This window comes from Lepidochelys kempii, chromosome 9 (genome assembly GCF_965140285.1).
Source record: "Lepidochelys kempii isolate rLepKem1 chromosome 9, rLepKem1.hap1, whole genome shotgun sequence".
Lineage (NCBI taxonomy): Eukaryota > Metazoa > Chordata > Testudines > Cheloniidae > Lepidochelys > Lepidochelys kempii.
Window position 1 is genome coordinate 6,904,048 of NC_136388.1, and position 18,894 is coordinate 6,922,941.

The window sequence follows — 18,894 nt, forward strand, 5'->3', positions numbered from 1 at the left end:
TGTGTGTGTGTTTGGAAAAGCCCTTTGCAGCAGAAGCGCCCTGTGGACAGTAGATAGGCCCACACAGAGGAAGAAGGCCCCAGACAGGAACAGTGTGTGGGGCTAGCCCTGCCCCTCTGGCCCTATCAATCATGTATGGTAGAGAAGAGGTCTTTAAAAAGAAGGAAATGGCTGCAGTCAGCTATGGAGAAGATCACCCTGGGTAGTAAATGGGTGGAGTGATTCCTTAAGCCACAGGCGGAGCTCCCAGCCAGAAGATTTCCACCCAGACTCTACAGGGAGTGCAGCAGACTCCCAGGGTAAGCCCCACAGAGAAAGCCCCATTCAACCACCCAGCCAGAAGGACTCCTTGAAAACAGCTACACAGACAGCCCTGAAGTATGAAAGTACTGTTGGCCTCTTTCCCTTTCAGTTGGCTCTGGGAAGTCATTCTTGGGTGTGCTGGGACATTTAACTTCCTTTGGATCCCCATCAAAAGAGACTTAAGAAGGCCCACAAGGGCAGGGTCCCCCTTGCAAGAAATAAAAAAAAGTGAGGCATGTGTATAAGCCACCTAGTGGAAATAACTGGCTGTGGCCAGGGTCTCCTGTGGCCTGGGAGAAAAGCTTAAGGTCACTCTCTTACACTTGATGTTAGCCACTGTAGCCCAAACAGAGCCCCAAATACAGCATTTTAGTCTCTAGTAAACTCAAGAAAGAGACATCTTTAGTGATCATAGCTAATGCCTCTCTTCCTGAAGTTTGTGAACACGGTGGACTATGTTAAGTGCTAGTCTATTCAGTATAACTCCCATTTTCCAGAGGGTTTTGGACATACCCAGTGGAGTCTGGATAAACTAACGTCTGTGCATTGCTACCCAGGGAAATGAGTAAGCTTAGGTTAACCACTGGTTGAATGAACAGAGACAATCCTAGTGTGGAGGGGGGAATCTGAAGGAAGACCTGGTCATCAGCTATAGTTTTCACCTTATTTGGAGGAAGCCTTGAGGATCAAAGAGTCCAGAGAGAATTTAGTATGGCAGTGCTGATGAGACCTTTGTTCTGCTGCCGTTGGCTTGCTGGCAATGGGCTTTTACACTGCAGTCTGTCACTTGCTCACATTTTTAAAATAAGAGGGGAAAAACACAGCTAAAAGCGTTTCCATCCTTTGGACGGTACGAATGTTTTAATTCAGAAATTTGCTTTAATTACATTATGTAATATCAGACTATTTTACAAGTTTAGGATATGAGAATGTATAGACCACTACACAGAAATCCAGAGAAAGCATAAAAACTAAACATGGGAAAGGAAAAAGTTAACTTAATCCAAAACAAAGTGCCGAGAGAAGGTGCAAGTGGAAATGAGTGATTACTTACCAAGATCCAGAGGAGTACAAAGAATGAAACTAACATAATTTACAGTATTGGTTCTGCACAACCATTTTTTGCCCATTTTTACAGAGTCTTTATTTCCCCCCATCACTGAGCTGATGGTTGCGTCTCTCAGGGTTGGGTTTGGTCGTAGGGGAAAACCAAATAACTGATGGGCAAACGTCACAACCCCCGGTGAGCTGGTCCCCAGGCTCACACCTACAGGAAGAGTCTTCCACTGGATAGGCAAGGGGTTCTGCACCAAGAACTGTACGGAGGAAAACTAAAAACAGCCCCCAAAAGCCCCCTTATCTCAAACGTAGAAAAGTCTCACTCTGGAAGTGCTTACAAGGAGGTCATCATCGAAGAACTTGGTTTCTATAATAACGTTACCACTGTGGAGGGAAATTGAAAGGAAAGCAAGGAGATATTAGACAAAAGCAATTACAGAATACTACAGCTAACAGTGCTCTTGCTGGCTTGAGCTAACTCCCTGTCCCCACAATACCCGCTGCCTTTTATTTAAGAATATTTATTGCAAGCATTGAATAATGCAAACGGTAGCAGCACTGTAACCCGACGCCATCAGCAATGGACTATAAGGGAGGGCTGTTCTTTACAAAGTGCTATCAGCCTTATTTTCCACAGACAATGAGACTTGCCCATTGCATTCCTACAGGGAGCTGCTCCCCCATGTCAAGATGAACCGTTTCTGTTCACTGGGTTGAATGGCACACTGGCTGTGTCACAGGGCAGAGCAGGGAGGGGATGTATATGACACCCATGAATGGTTAACTTCTGCACAATGTTTTTGAAGCCATAGGTAAAGTTGTAGCGTGGCTGGTCACCTTGTATTACTCATTCTCTACTGGGAGACATGAAAAGCAGCACCACACTTCCTACGCTGTTATTCCTCTCCATGTCCCCATATGCCCTCTAGCAGTCGATGTGATTCTCCCAAGAAATGCTTAAAAGCAAGTGTCTTGTCTGAACCACAGTGGAAAGATCTAGTGTCCCACATGGAATATAGACTTTGGGTATGACTGCACACTTTGCTGGTCCAAGTTGGTTTTCTGTGTTCTGTATACTAAAGCAGAAGCATAGTATACTAATGCTGGGTGTGCTGCAGAGTGAGAGATGCTGCTACTCATCAGCGTATCCAATGCAGCGAGGCGGTGGTGGTCGGCAAGAGCTGGGATGCAGCTGCTCTGCCAGCCCCACTGGCAGGAGGAGGTGATAGTCTACTCACCCCACCCCAGAGAGGGTTGGGTTGTTTTCAGACCTGACCTGACACTTGAAGTTGGGTCCAGCTGGGTTTGGCTCAGGTTTCAAGGCTCTAATTTTAGGAGGCCTTTGGAGAGTGGAATGGAGAACTGAGAGGCCTAGTAAGATTGGTGAATCTGGAACCTACAGAGAACTGGGGGGTGGAAAATGCTCGTGTACCCTTGCCACCCTCAGTAGGGCTCAGTCCTGAAAACTTTCTGCTTCCTGAGGTGGGGAGAATTGTGTCTCATCCAGTGAGCTTTTGTCTTTATTCTGGATTTTGTAGTCTGGCTTCCCCGGTGCTCACTGGGAGCTGGGTTTGCTTGCAGTGCCCACAAAAAGGGCTCCCAGGTAGCACTGCTCTAACCACTTCACTTATTGTTCCCTCTTCATAGTCTTTCCTCTTTCTGAAAAGTGCTGTCAAAGACTTTTGTGACATCAAAGATGGCAGCTGCAACCAAAGCTCCCTCACTGTATGTCTAGTTTCCACCAGGGCAGGGAGGGAGCAAGGGGAAGTTTGACAAGAAGGATCTTCTAGGAGCACACCAATCTTGGTGTGACCAGGTTCCCGCTATCTGCCTAAACTCCTCCTGGCTCTGCTGGTTACAGACAGAGAGAAATGTTTTGCCAGCACATATCTAGCCTGGGGACAGCTCCTATAGGGATGCTGGCCTTTTTCAGGGATTTACTGCTTGCCAAGGGTCTGCCTCTAGGCTTCTCTTCCATCAAACCTCCCATTCAAAGTGACGCCCTGGTACTCACTAGCCTGATCTAAGTCCATAAATTGCTGATTTCCTCTGACATCAACGTGTAAGGAGTCAATTAGAGGGCTTTTATTTTGTTCACATGCTATTTTGCATAACTACGTTATTTTATATCCAAAAGAGGGTAACATATTTGAAGCCTGGCAAAAGAGTATAGTGTTAAACGAGCACCAGAAGCCAACTTCAGGTCACAGAGGTCCCCTGCGTGACACCACCTGAATAAGGTCTGCAGGGATCTCAGAGCAAGAGCCAGTCAGTAACAGCTGGCTTTATGGGAATGCACTGAGTAGCTGCTTAGCCTGGATGTTGAGGGCATTAGAACAGAATTTTTAAAACTCCTTCATATAGTCTCCTTTAAAGGCAGCTCCAGTATTTAACATAGAATCAATTCCAGTTTCTCAAAAGTCTTAGCAGCTCTATTAAAGCAAATTAGACCTATGGGAAAGAGGGAAATGGGGAAGTCCCTCAAGAGCTGGCAGTATGGAACGTGAAAAAGTCAATATCAACTCCCCTCCTCTTTCACATTTTGAACAATCCTCCAATTTTACTCTTCTGCACCCATGGAAATGCCAAGACCTGCTTCCCCCTTCCCTGTTCCTCCCCCAACCTCCTGCCCCCGAGTGTTCAGATTCTCTAACCCTAAGCAACTCACGTTAAAACATTAGCTGGCATCATCTGTGATTCTGGTGCTGCCTCTATCAAGGACTGCCAAGTGTTTGTGGAGTTAGGGATCACAAAGCCAAATTCAAAGAACCATTCTGTGAAGTGAAAAAGAGATCCAAAAGCTTTTTATGAAAACCACATTGGTCCTATTGCTCTTTACCTGACTGCACACCCAACTCCTAAAGCGGTCAGTAACTGACACACCTTATGCTCTGTCAGCAGGTTGTATGTAAACTCAGAAGAAGGGAAATGCTATGTAAAAACTAGGATTGTACAACTCAACCCGCACTAAACACCCTCCCTGCCTCCACTATGCCCTTGAGGAACAGATCGGAAGAGCAATGGCACAGTCATGCCACTTTTCTTGTGATTAACTCAGCAGAAATTGGGCCAAGTTAGATTTCATTGTTTCTAACCAATCTTTAGAGTGTTCTAAATCCTCCCCCTCTTCAAAAAACTTCCCCGTGTAAGAAAGCTCAAGGTAGGGGCCTAATGAATAAAACAAGGCAGCAAGGTTCTGAACTCTTATACCCCCTAGATTAAGTGTAATATTACAAGGCATTCTAGATCATGCTGTCACATGTACAAGTCGTGCTTGCGTAAGCGTTAATACGCTTCTGAAATGGTCTCTTTAATGCTCTGGCCCATTAGGTCCGACTAACACTCCACCTCCACGTTACTCTTAAAAATTAAAAAAATGGTCAGCCCATCTCATTACCCACAATCCCAGCATTTTACAAAGTTTCAGTTCACCACATTCTAGTACAGACTGTGTCCAGAGAATGGAGCGATACCTTCTAGACACTGCCCTTTGAAATAAACTTTCTGTTCCAGTCGGAATTTTTCCATTTGTTCTGCTGAGGAGAAGTTTAGCTCCCGAGACACGGCTTTGCATTTCAGAATTTTCTTAGGAACTCGAGCTGTGGAAGTAAATCAGACAACCATTACTCTGACGAATAATAAAACAAACCCTGCGCTATTCTGGCACGCTCTGAAATGCTAACCCAATGCAGAGGCTCTGAGCACAGTTCAGGCCAAAAAAGCAACTAAAAATGTGAGTTCCATTTTACAGAAGTGAACACTAAGGCACAGATAGCTTTAACCTAATCCCTTGCCCAGAATCTCAAAGCAAGACTGTGGCACAGCCAGAAAAATACCCAGGTCTCTTGACTCCTCATTCCTGGTAATGTAGTACTGAAGCCCTGTTACCTCAGACTAAAATGTGACCTGCAACATTACAAATTACTTAAGAAAATGTGCTAAACATGGCAAATAGGCAGAGGGATACTCTGCCCTTTCCTCCTTCGGCTCCCCTTTTCAGGCTGTGTGTCGTGATCAAACCCCAAACTCCCATTTCCCAACCCAGCAAGTGCAATTCGGGTGATTTCACATGGACCCTGGGAGCCATTCTGTAAGTGCACAGGAAGTGTCTGGTTCACAAAATACCTATCCCAATAAGGGCAATACAACTGTACATTTTTAGAGACAAAATGGATTTGGCATGCTCATGTGGCTGGGCTCCCATGGTGGGTATGACACCACCAGCAAATGGAAAACTGTAGCTGATTTTGTAAGATCTTTAGGGGAAGAGGAGGTAGTCTGGGAGCATCAGTTATTGTGCTGAAATGTCCCAATAACAAGGATAAAAGGGCATATTCAGTACACTAACACGCTACCAAGCCCTTCACTCTTAAGTGGTGTGATTATATATCCTTACAGTGTACTAGAAAGTGTTTTCATGTAAATTTCTATTTTATGAGCAGAACTGCTCCTAAACAGAAAGCCTATCAAAATGTCCATGAGCAGACAGCAAGTTGCTCTTTAATAACAGGAAAAGCCCATCAAACCCCAGGTAAATCCATTTAATGTGCAATAGTTTAATGGACTGGGACTTTGATATGATGCTGATCTAGAGAGCTACAGGGGACCATGATGTAAGCTACCACTTTGTCCCAGGGAGGAGCACCGATCCCATGATTTAAAAAACAGAACCACAATGGAGCTGCTTGAAGTTTTACCCCCCTAATCCACTAATAGTTTTAAGCTATTTTCACTGCATAACACCAACATCCACCTCTGTTCCTTGCAAGTACAGACTGCAGCCTATTGTGAATATGGCCTGCCCATTTAATGATATAGTACTTCATTAAATCATTGTGCATTGTATTTATTTGGGCCTTAAGACATAGGGTGTTTTTCTGTTAATGACTGTAAATGTCTTAAAATTACTCAACAGTCTGTATTTTGCACAGCTGACCTTTGGAATCTTTTGCTATATATCTGACTCTATGGTCATCATGACCAGGCTGTGACTTGCTGTGAAGTGCCAAGACAAAATAATAGCTGTAATGGTATTAGTACTATACACTTCTGACGCAGGATAGTCTGAAAGACATCGGAGACTCTGTTTTAATTAAGTCCCAGTTTACCTGTGAAGTAGGCAAATATTATTGCGGTTTTATACAGCAGGGAAATCTAAGGTGCAGAGAGGCAATAGGACTTGCCCAAGTGATAGAGCGGGGAATAGAACTCATGAGTCCCAATCTTCTCTTCTATCCACAAGAAAAAAAACACTCCACCCTGTAGTCTACAGAAGGTACATAGAGCCAGGGAAGTGTAACAGTCTGTCTATATACAATGAAGGAAGAAGACTCAAAAGCTATCAGTGCCTCTAGGGAGAAGTTGTAAGAGGAAGTCAGAGAACAATGGGAACAAATGCCTCAGGGTTTACATTTTCTGCTTCCTGCAGCCCAGTGTCTTACTTCTCCCTGGGCTGCTATTAGCTACTCTCCTCTCTTTCGTGCTCCTTTCTTGCCTTCACACCCAATATTACACAGTGGCTAAAAAGAGGGCAAAGCAGCACTACCCCATAGTTTAAGCAACAAAGCACCAGGCTGCAGAATTACCTTGTTTTATTTAAAGCTGTGTTTCAATTATTTTATTACAGTTGTATTTAAAATTGCTGGAAACTTTCAGGCATCTGAATAAACCCTGTTCTACAGAGTTCTGATGTATTGTTAAATATTTCCTTGGTTTCAGAACCAGACCCGTATATGTTCAGTTGTGTTTGTAATAATGGCATTTCCAGTTTTTTCCTAGGTGTGCAATCCTAGCAGAGTATGTCAGTAGGTATGTTAACAGGACTGCAGCTATTTGCTGCTAAAAAGCACTGGAGTGAGACCAGGAGAGACTTGTCAGGCCCAAGTGGATGAGCTCAGAAGAGGCCAGATTAATGTTTTAACACAGTGCTTCTCTTATCTAACTCTGCATTTCAAGTCAGACTCTCAACATTCCCATTACAGCATCAGGCCTCTCTTGAGCAGAGACTATCATGCCCCACTGTGCACTGTTTGTGTGAAGTGGAAGAGTGTCCATGAGGGACCTGATTAGGAGTAGCAAGTCCATTTCATTTGTGACCCAAACTAGCTTTGAAACCAAATCTCTGTAGCTGAAAGACAAGAATTTATCCTGTGTCCTCCCCAGCCCTGAACTGTATTAAACAGCTCCAATTCTCCATCCTCTCTACCCTGACAGCATTACTACTTAAACAAAAAAAAACCCCACTTTACAAAGGAATAATATAAGAGTTGGATCCTGCTGCCACTCTCTGGTGCCATGTGCCTGCTGCCCTTGCATGGTAGGAGATTTTATAATTCACAGAAAGATGAATGCCCTCGTATCCCCAAGCAGGATTCGGCCCTTGTCGTTTAAGCAAAAATTCATAAGTAACACTGAAGTAAATGGATGACCAAGGTCACGCCACTCTTCATATATCATTTGCATGGTGCTCACATTATCAGAAAAGCCTTTGGAGTGAATTCACTGAGGCCATGCTGTTCTATGCATAGCCAGTGTGACAAACAGTCTATATTGCAGTAAGCTTGCTTTCAATTACTATCCCTTTCCGACATTAGATATCAAAGCAGGGTAATGGACAATGGAATACTTTGCTAGGCCTCTAGGTACAGATACCAAAGGCAGAAAGGGAAGAGAAGCCACAGACAGAAGTGGAGAGCACAGAAGGGTCCCATTTACCATTTCAGCACTAAATTCTCCCAATGCTTTGCAGAAAGTAATAGGACTGGTCAAGCTGGCAGAGGGCCAACAGTGTGCACATTTCCCCATGTAGCTCTCCCACTGTGCCTCAACTGTGATCAATACAACTACTAGCCCAGTCCTAGTCACACTATGTGATAAGGCTTTTTTCCCCCCCAAAGGATTAAGAGGAAAAGTTTGACAATCAGGTGTGCAGAAGTAAATTAACCCACTGAGCTCCTTGTATTCAGTCTTAACATCTCTCCTTTGCCTGCAGCTGACTCACCTGCTCCTTGTGCTGTAGAATCTAAGTCCAAGCAAACGGTCTATCCTTCAAAAGCAGTGCCATGCTGACTGCAGTCATGCCCCGTAGATACTGTATTACCCAACCCAACAGTGAGGCCACACCTTACCTTCATGCTCCACCCCAGGTACAGACAGATCTTCTGTTCCTTGCCAGAGGATTTTCCCCGTCTCTGCATCCCGAAGGTTCATCCAATTTCTGATTGGAGGTGATTAAGGAAACGAACTGTGCTTTTAGACGCTGTGCCCATCAGTCTTTGCCTAGCACTGAAACAGGCTACTCAGAATTAAGCAGGAGTTATACTAAAACCTTACTTTGACACGCCATGTATTTGGACCTACAGCGCCAACGAGGGGAGATGTCCCGCTCATGGTTTAAGAACAAACCAACATTAGACCAGAGTCAACGCAACAAGTGAAGGACATCCACTCTAAGTTTTTCCTTAAAACTGACGCTCTTGGGCCTTGTGCACTATATTCTACTGGATCAGGTAAACATCACTGTACTGCAGGGAAGCAAGCAGCAGCATTAGCTTCTATAGCAGATCATTCTATAATACGATTCCTCATCACCATTCCCCCAGCTCTCAAGAGGAATGGGGAAAGGAGAAACATAAGAGAAACACACCCCGTGTGTCACTAGAGAAAGAATGTTGGATCAATTTTCCTGATCTGCAGAGTGTGGTAAAGAACTTTGTTCTGACATTTTTGGCACATGTAACTCTCATATTAACTGGAATTCTCTAAGAACAGCACACCCCTGGTGGAGTTTCCCCAAGGCACAAGAGCTAAACACACCAGTGAGAGGGAGTAAGTTTGTAAGTGTTATGTACCAGACTTCTAATGGTATGGATTGATGTAATACTCATGGAAGTTATATAGGAGTGTGGAATACAGACACTTTCAAAGGCACAAATAGCAATTAGCCTAAGTGTTATTTGTGCTGTTGAAAAGCTTTCCCATTGTCAATGCTGTGCACACCCCCATACTCTGGAATTGGGAATCTGCAAAACTATTTTGGATCGTCAATATTGTATATCCTGATGAATAGAGTTATAGCTTTCAAAAAGGCTGAAGCAGACTTGCCATACTCCCAAAACCACACTCCCTGCTTCCACAGCTGATCATAGGGGCACTCATGAAGTCACCAGCATTTACATGCTGAAGTATTGGAGAGTAGCAGGACCTCTGCCCTTTAGAAGATAGCTGCAGTGTGAACCTATGGAAAAACAGCAGAAAATGCCATTAAGACTTTTGCAGCATCCTCTCTAGGTACTGGTTAATTTGTCAGTGTCCACTATGTGCTTGGCACTTTCCAGGCATTCAAGAAGGGACATCCCCTGTCATGCAAAGCGTGCATTCTAAGACAGCGGTTTGGGGGAAGAATAATAATTAATCAGGTTATTTATACAAGTCAAAGCTATTCACTGTAGCAGCACAGCAGAGGTGGGTCTTTAGGAGTGAGCCAGAGGGGGCCTTGTGGATGAACTCAGAGGTTATGCTAGGTACAAAGGGCTGCCTCGAAGAAGGTGATTGTGCGAGAAGCTGACAAAAAGGCAGATGAGGGTGGGAAAAACTGGAGGAGAGTTGGGCTGGGGGGTAACATGAAGCTTGACATGGGAGGATAAGCAGAATTATATGCATGTATTTATTTTAGTTTCTCATGTACTTAATCTCTGGGCAGACTCACAAAACTCTTAATCTCTCTATTGCTCAGTGACAGTACTGGAAGTACTCAAGGTGTTTCTGGAGCCCGGGGAAGAAAACACATGCTTTAGCAGCTTTTATTTTACTTAGTTATGTATGTTTGTTTGAAAATTGTGTATGTGGAGGAGGGAGGAAATTGAGTTAAGATTTCTAACAATTTTTAAATATAAAATTTCCAACAGACAACCATAAACAGGGCTAGAAATGAGATATTTGCTTAGATAGCTGTGTGCAATCCAGACACCTATAAACCAGAGGATCACCATGAATGACACCATACTTCTCTATTTTAAGGTACTTCTATGACCCAATTACCACAGTATCTGAGCATCTCACAAGCTTTAACATAGTTATCTTTACAACGCACTAGTGAGGTAGGGAGGTGCAGATTTTAAAAGGTATTTAGCCGTTGCTCCACTCAGCATTGCAAAGCCTACGTGACTTAGGAGCCTAATTTTATTTTCAAAACAAGTTACGCACTTGAAAGAAAATTCTGAGTGGAACAACTATAGCCTCATAACTCGATTACTGGCATGAACACAACAGATGGATGAATGTGACATTATTACTTTAAGCACAGGGCTATGGGGCTCTACTGACCTTCTATTTTTGGTCAGTAAAAATACTGTGTAGGCATAAAGGACAGAAATTGACAGTCTAAAAAAGATTTCTCTCTAGTTGAAATCCAAAGTAACTGGTCATTTAAATTATGCCTGCATATTGGACACTGCAATTTATTTTGACATTAAAGGTGTTAGACTTCCAGGCAGTCTCCCTGTCAAATTTCAGTCTATATTGATGTTCCAGTGTAATGATAAAGCCATGTGTGATTGTCTCCTCTGTGCTTTGTATTCTGTCAACCTAAAGATCAATTAGAAGTAAAAAGCTTAACACTAGATCCCGGCTGTCCTGAGTTTGTAGGTCAGCAATTCATGCAATAATTCCTGGCAGATACCTTGTATTTCAACAATCTAGGCTTGAATTGCAGTACCAAATGAATGTGGCTAAAGAACTCCTAGCCATGATGGATTTATGTGTAAACTCAGCACAAGCTCTTGTACACGTCTATGAATGAAAAAATAAATTTAAAAATCAACCTGGCCATAGTTACGAATGCAAAACAGGGTTTAAAAAAACCCGTAAACAAACAAATGGCACCAACTACCCTTTATACATTCAAGCATACTTTAACAGACCATAATACACTAGCCATTTTAGAAAGTTTTCCCCCCCAAGAAGCTAAGCATTATGAAAAAGGAAAAATAATCTATCCCCACATACATACAAAAGATCATCTTGAACTGGACAAAGTCCTTCAAATTCAGATTTTTAATTAAAATTTTGTATTTTTCTTCAACAATCACCAGAGAAATGGGAAAACTACTTCCTAACTCAAAAGTTTAGTTCATTTACAGAGATTACTATATTGGGCTAAAAGGCACTGGTTAGGGAATACCTAGCAAAGCAGCAGCTACACTGCTGACCTAGTTAGGAGCTTATTGTACTATTTCTGTCATCTTGCATGGAAAGCTTGGTACGAGGACATGCCCCATGGTGAAGAAAATGGAGGCCTTGAACCAAACCCACATGTGCTGTTATCTCCTAATGTGTTTAATTGGTTTAAGATTCTTTCATCCCAGCAGGAGAGATTGTTACTAAAAATAAAAACCCTCCATCTTCTAGAACAGCAGTGGGGACCTGCAGGCAGGATCAGGAGGGCATTTGATGTATCATTAAGCAGAAAAAGCACATTAATATGGGTTTAACACAATCATTCTTCTTGAAGAAAGCCTGTCTCAGAAGTTTGAGAAGGAAACTTGAAGGTGCAAGTTAAAGAGAAGATACAGCCCAGTGAATTATGGCCTCATGAAGCTTAGACAACAAGGAGTAACAATAGTGTTATCTGTAATCTGGCTTCTACATGCAACATCAAAAAGCATAATATCCCTTACCAACACAGAGTTTTCATGCTTCTGTTATTTCCTATAGGATTTAAGACCCAATATGTTAAATCACCTTCAATCCTGGAGGCAGGGAACGATTAGGCAGAACAGCAGAAGGGAGAACTGTTGATCTATTTATATGCCACCACCTGACCAGGTCAGCAAAGTCTTATATAAAAGCTGGAATTTAACTTGCTTTATATACACTTGACAAATTAGCTTCCTCACACGCATACTTTGCTCAGCCTGATAAAGAGAAATAAGATGTTCATTTCCAAACGCAAGTTACATTGTCTTGAACATCTCTGATCTATGTAGAGGAATGTTTCTTTTTATTTTTGCATCTGCCAAAGACAATTTTTTTTCACAAAGTCAGGATGTACTGATTCCTATTTAGACTTGGCATGACAAAAGGCTGCTAATTACGGATGGCATTGAAGGAGGAGGCATTCAGGAGGAATGATTCCTTTATAGTAGGATATGGCAAAAGAAACTATGCCTATCTACGTTGCTATTGTTTGTACTCTATGATATTTTCCTCCAGTGCACCTCAAACTCTATTTTGGACTACCTCAAAGGCTGTGGCAGCCAAACTGCTGTCATGTCTTCCATGAATACCTAGATCTTTTAGTTTCAGCCTATGCTATCTTGACTGTTCTTCACCCTCTAGGAATTTTTGTACCCTTCTTTATCTTTCATAATGAAAGAACCTAGTTTTTGTAACCACTTTTTGCATACAGTCTTTCTTCCTCTTCCCCAGCTTCTCGTTATCAATACAATACAGCATGCAAAAAGCTGTGCACAACACATCAGGTGTGATCAGGGTGTCAACAAGTATGCAGGAATGAGTATCCTCGAGAATAACTGATGAAATAGAGTGTGACGCCAAAAAGCTTCTACATTAGATTTGTAGAAGCAACCCCTTCCCCAAAGACAAGCTTGTGTTCTAAACCACCCGACTCGATTTTATAATGTTGCCTACAGTGGGAAAGTATAAACAACCAGGTATTCATGGCATGGATCAGCATATTAGATTAGAGGACAACCGTTCAGTTGAGTAGTAAATAAGAATGTTTAGTAGCCTATTTATATCAGATATAGATTTACCAGGTAGAACATTTTTATACTAGATTTTTCCTTTACAGCATTTGATTTTTAAGTAGGTAGCCCTTTGGGGCTTAGAAACACAGGAGATGGTCAGAAGGCTATTGGATTAAAGATTAGTGCACCCAAATGGCCTGTGGCTTCCCCTCCATTCCAGTCACTCACCCTGTAACCTCTCCAATGCACCTGCTGTTACAGCCCCTAGGCCGCAGTTCAGCAAAGTACTTAAGGTACGTCTTACACTGCAACAGGAGATGTGACTGCAGCATGTCTAGATATACCCAAGGTATTTTTGATCTAACTAGCCTGAATAACAATAGCAGTGAAGCCACAGCAGCATGGGTGTACAAGCCCGTCCAGGACCCTGGTTATGTACCTAGTGGCTAGCCCACGCTGGTGCTGCCATGGCTTTGCTGTTATTGCTGTTTGAGCTAGCTAAATTAAAGCCAATTCGGGCATCTCCACACATGCTGTGGTTACACCTCCAACTGCACTGCAGACATACCCTTAAGCTGTATCACGGCCGTAAAGTCCACTCTGCTTGTACATAAAAACACTGATGTCTTGAAGGTTTTATAAGCAGTAGCTATAGGCTCTGGCAGTGTGTGTATGGAACATGACCTTCTTCCTAGTTAAAGACTAAAATTCAGTATAAAACCATATTTGAAGGAACTAGAAGAATATGAATTCTTTGTCCATATAGTTTGTCCAGTAATAAGTGCTGCAATAGATACACAAACTGATAGCTATTGCTCACGTGTTATCATAACCTTTGGGTATTTTAAGGAATCCACAGACCACTGTCACCTCCACCTACTACCAGGCAACATCATGCTCTCTGGGCTCCAGATTAACAAAAAAGGATGTTTGTATGTACATTACAAGTGCACATAGCATTTTAAACTCCACTGTTATAAAGCCAGTTTTTGTAAGGGGTGAAGGACAAGCAGTAAATCCTTAAGACAACAATCACTGCACACATCCAAGAATGACTCAAGATACTACGAACCATAGAGGTGATCTATTAAATCCCTAAATGGGAAGAAACCAATTAGGCCTTCACAGCACCTCTGACGTACTCTGGTACTAGCTGTGAAGGAAGCTGCTCTTAAGCTTCCTGTACAGACCAAATCAATTGTGCCACTGCAGTCAGAGAGATCCAAATATTAACATGAACCATAAGATAGGATACAGCAGAAATCCTCCCCCAACCTACAGTCGTTTCACAGTAACTAGGTAATCAGGGGGATATATTTAACAGCTCACGGCAATGACACAAAATCCTAGAGTGTTTGTCACATTTTAACCAATACCAACTGCTTAGTATCCTTCCTACTATTTTTCTTGTCTTTGTTTTTACATTTCCCCTTATATCATTACCAACAGTTGCTGACTTTATGATCCCATGTTCGCCACAACATGCTTTCATCTTATGTCATACAGTCCTCAATTCAGCTGGAGAGTTCTTGGATTGCACTTGGTAAAACATCAACTGATATTACTGAAATAACAAGTCAACACTACATAGGTTCATTTTAATAGAATACTGTGTTAAGAGTAACCACTTAAAAGTAATATAAAAGTTAATATAGCTGCTTTATCTGTACTGTAATGCAAAATCCAGGTCAGATTTTACCACCTCTACTATGCAGGAAGTCTGGTCTTGTGGTTAAAGCACAGGACTAGGACACAGGTGCTGTAAATTATATTCATGGCTCTGCTACACATTTCCTGTGTGACCTCAGACAAGTCACTTATACCTTGTGTCAGATCATCATGTGTAGAGCCTCGATGAGCTACTTCCCTACCAAGGGAATGTCGCAAGGATAAATCCATCAATATTTTTGTGGTGCTTGGATATTATGGAGACCATGGAAAACTAAAAGCCAGCACAGGGTAACTTGTAATCAGTTTAGTTGCAAAGTGCTGCTAACCACACTAGCTGTAAAAAAATACAGAAGCCATCTACTTGGCATATTTTGTTAATGCAGTAAAATCACGTCTAGCTTCTGCCAGTAAGGAATTAGAGTGCAAGGGCTTAGCTGGTGTAACAGCTGTGTCCAACATATAACCTAGGATTCCAGCAAAGGAGTCCAACTATCATTCACCATTTTTACAGCTAAAATGACAGAATCAGCAATCCTGTTAATGTCAACTAATGGAATTTGGGCATGGAGCCTACTTTTAGTTAGTTTCCCTTAATTTTCCTTCTAGTCAGTTCTAATGTCTGAAAATATTCATAGTTAAATCTTCCCAAGTTACAGCGAAACAGTAAATTTTTAATATTTGGTCAGAATTTGGGACACCTGCAGTATCCTTAACAATACCACATTTATACTGCAGACTAAGAACTCTTAAGCCATAAAAAGGGGATGGACATTTAAAGGTTGGGGGGAGATCACTTTTAAGCCACTTCCAGTTATACTGTAAAATAGGCCAAACTTTAGTTTCACTAGCTTTTTCTATTCTCCACAAGCTGAATGGGGAACTATTGGAAGGATTGGGCTTTTGAGGCAAGAGTTACATACCTAATGAGGAGACGCTAAAGGTCATCAAGTTATTGTATTCTATGGGGCACTAAGCAAAGAGAATAAATTTGGTGGCTCAGTATCACAGCTTGAAAAACTTAGGTAAAGGAGAAACAAGATGACATTGTTTTAATATATTTATTTACATGTCTAAATTAAAGTAAGCTGGCATCTCAGAGGTTAACCCTCTTGAATTATTATTTTGTGGAAATTTTTAAACAAATTCCAGGCCTCAGCAATTTTAGTCCCTACTAAGCAGCAGAAAATAATCTTGGCATCTGCAAACAGCCTTTGATTTCTTCAGACAAAAGCAACAATTTGTGACATCCCCCAGTAGCTCTTCTCTGCAGCCGATGAGAAGGCTTTCTTGTTATCAGTATGTACCAGCAAATGTCCAGCCAACTAACAGTCCCAACAGAGCAAGAGGTGCTGTGCACTTCTGCCATAAACACTAAGCCCAATCAAAAAAGTCTCCAAAACTGCAAAGTTGAGCATTTGAGTTGCCATGCAAGGAAAACAAAAATGAAAAATACAATACACTTGTGGTTTATGGATATAACTACTGTTTAAAGGGACAATAAATTATCATAACAAACTCCCACAAAAATCTTTCGCTTACAGCAGGTGCTAGTGACAGATGGAGCCAGTTGCCTTTTACAGCAGCTCTGAAGAAATGGTTTGTTCGCTACTATTAGGAATTTGTTTTGTTCCCATGAGAAACAGACATAGTAAAAGTGGTTCATGGAACCAGACTACAGTGCCAGGGAATAAAAACAAGATGAAACAATACAGTGCTTTTGTGTTGGCTTTCTAGTGCCTATGTTTGTTAGGTTTCTTTCTTTGGCTCTTGTGAACTGATGTGCCAGAATTTTTTTGTGCCAGTCCCCTAGCAGGAAAAGTTGCAAGTGATCACATCCGGACATCACTGTACTCTAGCCAGTAAAACAATTATTAGTTTAGAAAAACCCAACGTTGTTTACAGGACCATTACAGAAGCACAAATTGCATGAACAAAATGACTTTCTCTTTTTAATTTGACAACATGCAATTCCTGCCCATCCTGCCTACATTTAAATTGATCTTTATAATTAGCATGTCAGAAAAGCTTCAACTCATGCTAAGAAACCTTTGAATATTACCATAATTAATGTAGTTAATAATGCTCTGAAGTTTGCAGAAACAGCAGGGGACTCAATGGGAGTGACGTGTGCATCCAAGGGAAGAACTTGGCCTTTAAAATCCAGAGGATTTATCAGAACATAATTGTAAGGTGTAGGAACAACTATAGGAACAGAAGTGAATGCCGCTACAGAGCAAACTAATGGACAATAAGTATACACGAGTAATTGAAAAGCCTATTGAAGCACAAAACACTGGGACTGCCTCAGAATAAAAAGACAAATGGAAGATCTTCCTTCACATGAAAAAGATTCCAGAGACCCTCCCCATAGATTTAGTGGATGAGCCCTATCTATATGTGCCAGAGTATTCTGAGAAATCATTCCCATTCCAACAGATATCATGGTGAAGGGCTTGATGTAAGAACCTCATTAGAAGAGAGACCCCTGGCAAGTCCAATCATGTTCAGATGGAAAATTATTTTAAATAGATGTTTAAAAGTCCCAAGAAGTTCTGAGACAAACTGTGTGTTAGATTCTGCATCTCTGCTCCTTCATGTAAGTATACCTATCTGTCTCCTGAAATCTAGCACAGTTATTCCATGCAATGCAACAATAAAATTATTCTGAGAAGTTGTGACCAGTCAGGTTTTGTATTTGCCTCCGTTACCAGATCAACTGCCACATACATTCAGTGATGGCCTATCAGTCCAAAATCCTGTTTGATATTTACACCAGCGACCTTCCCCAAAATATCATAAAAATTTGTCTGTGCTGATGACATTGCTCTGACTACACAGGTGTGGATTTACCTGTCATAGAACAAAGGACCTTAAAAAGAATCTCTCTTATATTAGCAGCTAAAACCAAACCCCACCAAGATTGCAATCTAAAAAGCTAGGACAGAACTGCCTGGGTCTTCTGTGGCCAGCAGATAAGAAATGATCCCACTCAGAGATATCTTGGTGTGATATTAGACCAAAGCCTCACAAATGACCAACACCTAAAATATCCACAAAAAAATTAAGATGCATTTAAATCTCATCCAGAAACAGGCAGGAATGATCAAGGGAGCTGATGCAAAAATTATACCGATCTCTTCACTGGTCCTTGTATACTTTACTGATAAATAGTGCTCACCTGTCTGGGCACATAACTCCCACACATACCTTGTGGGTTCTCAACACCCCTATGCAAATCATTACAGACACAGTAAAATCAATACCACAACTATGGCTTCACACACTGGCACACATCCACCTAGCCTACGTTTGCTGCAACATAAGAATTCTTCAGAAGTCCCATCGTATTTGAGGGAACAAGGATCTTCCAATATATGAAGACCTAAATAACATACTGAAATTCCAACTCAACTCCAGAAAACCTTTTTGGCTTGCCGTGCAAGAGCTCAGAGGCTTGTGGTATCCCCCCCCGAAGATCAAGGTGGAAGGATATCCATGTCCTGAACAAATACCTCATTAAGGATCCAACCGAAGAACCCCGTGTCTTTTCACTCCTGCGGAAAATTATGTTCCACTTTGAATGGTATCTGCGTATCACCTGCCTTCCTTCTCAATAAATGGGGACTGAGACAAGGAGTTCAAACTATGAACTACCTCGTTAACCACTATCCCAAATGCTTGTGCCCTGGTGGTAATTCTGCAGTCCACTCTATCACCTGAAGCAATTAACTTAGACTTGAACATTTAACATTGATATTTTTAAGCCATACAAAAGAATTAGTAGTACACCAACCCATTTTTCTCTCTTTGCAAGTCAGCTTTAAAAATGATTCAGCAACTTCACTCAGTCCCAACTCCTTTAGAACTTTAATTTCCAACATAGCAGAACTATGATCATATTTCAAGACTCTCAGCAATAGGTGAGCGATAGGAAGTTGCGCTGAAATAATCAATCAAGGGTTCTGGTGAATAATTTCATTTTCATAGAGTCAGGTTGTTACCAAAAGCCCACAAGGGAATCTGCCCCCCAACCCCCTAAATTCATTATGGCCTATTGTTCTTCGAACAGATCAAATGTGGGACATTATGATATTCATGCAAAGAAATTTAGCCTAACCGGAATGAGGTATTTTGAAGCCTGACGTACTCTTGG

The 18,894-nt window shown here is 41.8% G+C and overlaps 1 protein-coding gene across 1 annotated transcript in view; it reads right to left on the minus strand.

Moving 5' to 3' along the window:
* Window positions 1-1,128: 1,128 nt before the first annotated feature.
* Window positions 1,129-18,894, minus strand: part of PDE6D (phosphodiesterase 6D) — a 47,118-nt gene continuing 29,352 nt past the window's right edge. The window contains exons 3-6 of the mRNA XM_073358877.2: window positions 8,490-8,578; window positions 4,836-4,961; window positions 4,031-4,136; window positions 1,129-1,746 (exon numbers count right to left, since the gene is read on the minus strand). Coding sequence (XP_073214978.2) covers window positions 1,665-1,746; window positions 4,031-4,136; window positions 4,836-4,961; window positions 8,490-8,578 — 403 coding nt within the window. The 3' untranslated portion in view covers window positions 1,129-1,664. The remainder of the gene's footprint in view (window positions 1,747-4,030; window positions 4,137-4,835; window positions 4,962-8,489; window positions 8,579-18,894) is intronic.